We start from the raw sequence: 3,368 nt of genomic DNA, 5'->3' as shown, positions 1-3,368 counted from the left end.
AATAGGACAGGTTCCAGCAGGTCACAAACTTCCCACTCTGCTCTGGATCATTACTTTTAGGGGAATGTTATTACGTCAGACGCAGGCTAAAACTGATTACTTTTCCATTAATATGAAAAGAAGCACATTGCAAATGCACATGTAGATAGAACTAATATTTTGGTGTCACTAATCTGATACATTCTGATTCCAACATCAAGTCAAGTCAAATCAAGAGATACCTTTCAGAGTTTAATAAAGAGCCCTGCAGGCATCTAATCACACTGAGGTCAATCCTTTTACACTTAATTTAGAAGGTTTAGATTTGCAGCCATTTCCCTGAGAAAGACTTTATCTTCAGTCTAAAGAGAAACTACAAGACTTAATGAGAGGGCTGAGTTCTAATGAATGGGTTCCACATGCTGGTTAGTAATCCATAACTAGAACGTTCTACAGAGATGATCTGAATTGTGGTCTCATTGCAGATGTTGCTACTTGCAGTGTGTCCCTGCAGCCAATTTTTTCTCTACATTGAACCCGCCCCCAGAGAATTCCCCACCTTCTTCAGAAACAGGAAAGAGTCCAAATAAGGGCATGTGGGTGAAATCAGAGGACTCCCGTAGGAATCGCGTAGGGGAGGAGTCGGAGCCAGGATATATAAAGGCTGCTCTAATGAGGGAAGGGATCAGACACTGAAACACGTGAATAAACCAGAACCATGCTGCTACAGCCAGTCTGGAGTTTTCTTCTAGGATACTCATCTGTCCTGCGTTCCCCCTTCTTCCCAGTCTTCTTCTCTCTGTCAGTGTACCTGATGTTCTGTTTGCCCTTTTTGCTGCTGGACCTGTTATCCTTAAAGTGGGACTTTGTGCGCAGATACAAGCTGCAGTCTCAGAGCTCCATCAGTTGGGCAACTGTTCAGAGATGCCTGGCTCTGACCCTCTACAACCATGTGATCTTCATCTTTCCACTCACCGTGCTCAACTGGTACCTGCGGCCAGTGCTGCTGCCCCAGGATGCTCCCTCCCTGCATCACCTGCTGGCTCAGGTGCTGGTCTGCCTGCTGCTCTTTGACTTCCAGAGCTTCAGCTGGCACCTGCTGCACCACAAGGTGCCCTGGCTGTATCGCAACTTTCACAAGGTTGGTTCAGATTCTAAAGTTTCATCCTTTGAAATTCAGTGTCATTGTGTTTAGATGAATGCGATTCTTTGATTTATCTTCATGAAGTTTTATCTTCTCATGCTCACCTTGTTCCCTTTTTCTCCTGCAGCTGCACCACACTTACACCTCCACCTCAGCCCTCACAGCAGAGTACTCTGGGGCCTGGGAAACCCTCAGTTTGGGACTTTTCGCTGCTGCCAACCCCCTGATGCTGGGCTGCCACCCCCTCACAGAGATGACCTTCTTCATTGTAAACATCTGGCTGTCGGTGGAGGACCACTGCGGTTATGATCTGCCTTGGGCTACACACCGTCTGATCCCCCTGGGATTGTTTGGTGGTGCACGCCACCATGACCTCCACCACCTAAAATCAAACTGCAACTTCGCCCCCTATTTCACACACTGGGACCGTCTGGCCGGGACGCTGCAGGAACAGGACTGAACCTAAGATGACACTGCTGGGGACATCCTGAAACAGACATCCAGAGATGTCATAAAATACCCATTCAGCTACAAACTGATGGCCCCAACCAGTAGCTTTTTTTTTTATTGACTTTTATCACCTTTTGAATTTTGGTGTTGGAAGCTTCCAGGATCTTGTGGGAATTCTGTTCTTATTTATATGGAGCACCTTCTTGACCAGTAAACAGACTGAAAGAAGTTTGAATGAAAGACTTCTACTTTAGTATAAAGATTGTCTTTAAAAATACAATTAATGTTCATATTGAACCTTTTAACCTGCACCTTTGTATAGTTTTATATACAGTTTGTATTCAATGTATTTGGAGGAGATGGACTGAGGAAAAATGAATGTGAACTAAGAGAGAAGGGAAGTGGTGATGTAAGCTGCTGGGAAGGAGGATGATGAGGCAATGAAAACATGATTGAATGAGAGGAAGATGGGGAATGGTGAGGAATATTTTGTATGAATTAAGTGGAAAGAAATTGTTTTTTAAGGAAAAATGTATGTGAAACTTATGAATGAACTGAAGCACTGAGAAGACAAATGAAGTGTGTCTTCCAAAGAGGAATAACAGTTCTCTGTGACAAATTATTATTTTTTGTTGGGGTTTGCTTCTAAATGAAAATGTTCCTATAGTCTAAATGTATGAGTTGACCTGCTGGTTTTAGAACAGGTAATTCTGCATTTCGTAATTTAATGATGTATTTAATTATTTATTAAGTATCAAATTAATAAAATTTTCATTTAATAATTTAATGAATCATTTGTGATACATTCTTATGGTGGCTGAAGAGTGATACATGATTTCACAGAAAATTCAAAAGGTCCTGAAAGCTAAAAACAGTGGACCCAAAAATGTGAGTAGCATCCACAACAAATAGACCTACAGTACACACAAACAAAACAGAAGCTTGTAAACAAAATGCTGAAAAGGAGAAAATCTTCAAACATAAAAAAATGAAGAGCAGTAAAATAGAAACATGCTGCAAATACAAATCCTGCAGCAAATAAATAAATGACAACAATACACAAAGAAACACAATCAACAACTTTCTCATGCTTTATGATATGTTTTTTCTTATTTAACTTTTATTGTTTGCTCAGTGGAACAGTGGGTAGTACTGCTACCTTGCAGCATGAAGGTTCCGGGTTTGATTCCTGGCCTGGGGACTTTCAGTTTGATTGTTCTCCCTGAACATGCGTGGGTTCTCTCTGGGTACTCCAGCTTCCTCCCACAGTCCAAAAACATGACTGCTAGGTTAATTGGCTTCTCTAAAGTCCCCTTAGGTGTGAGTGTGTGTGAATGGTTGTTTGTCTCTTGATGGACTGGCGACCTGTCCAGGGTGTACCCTGGAGAAAGGAACCAGCACCCCTCGTGACCCCACTTCGGATAAGAGTGTTTGAAAAAGGATGGCTGTTTGCTTTTGTTCATAGCACTTAGAGACAGGCTATCTATGTAAATGGATCCATGAATATTTTTATGTATTATGATAATTATTTTCTAAATATTTCTGAATAATTCAATTCAGTTTAAATATAGCAGCAATTCACAACTGTAAAGTGCCATGTCATATCAAGGCTCTGTGCAGCTCAATAGATCATACATTCAAATTGATTCAAAGTTTTCTATCTAAGGAAAACCAGTTCATTCTCATTGACTCTTCAGCAATCCCTCACACTAAGCATGCTTGTAGCGACAGTGGAGAGGAAAAACTCCCTTTTAACAGGAAGAAACCTCCAGCAGAACCAGGCTCAGTGTGAGCG

General features: G+C 41.6%; 1 protein-coding gene across 1 annotated transcript; it reads left to right on the top strand.

The window, feature by feature from the left end:
• The first annotated feature begins 675 nt into the window (after positions 1 to 675).
• Positions 676 to 1,934, top strand: ch25h (cholesterol 25-hydroxylase). Its single transcript, XM_038299718.1, has 2 exons — positions 676 to 1,120; positions 1,251 to 1,934. The coding sequence occupies exons 1-2, from the start codon at positions 698 to 700 to the stop codon at positions 1,581 to 1,583; spliced, it is 756 nt and encodes a 251-aa protein (XP_038155646.1). The 5' UTR covers positions 676 to 697; the 3' UTR covers positions 1,584 to 1,934.
• The last annotated feature ends 1,434 nt before the right edge of the window (positions 1,935 to 3,368 follow it).

Source organism: Cyprinodon tularosa, unplaced genomic scaffold (genome assembly GCF_016077235.1).
Source record: "Cyprinodon tularosa strain WSP-4 unplaced genomic scaffold, ASM1607723v1 ctg433, whole genome shotgun sequence".
NCBI classification, from domain to species: Eukaryota; Metazoa; Chordata; class Actinopteri; order Cyprinodontiformes; family Cyprinodontidae; genus Cyprinodon; species Cyprinodon tularosa.
The sequence above is the reverse complement of the archived record's forward strand: the minus strand, read 5'-3'. Positions and strand labels throughout refer to the sequence as shown.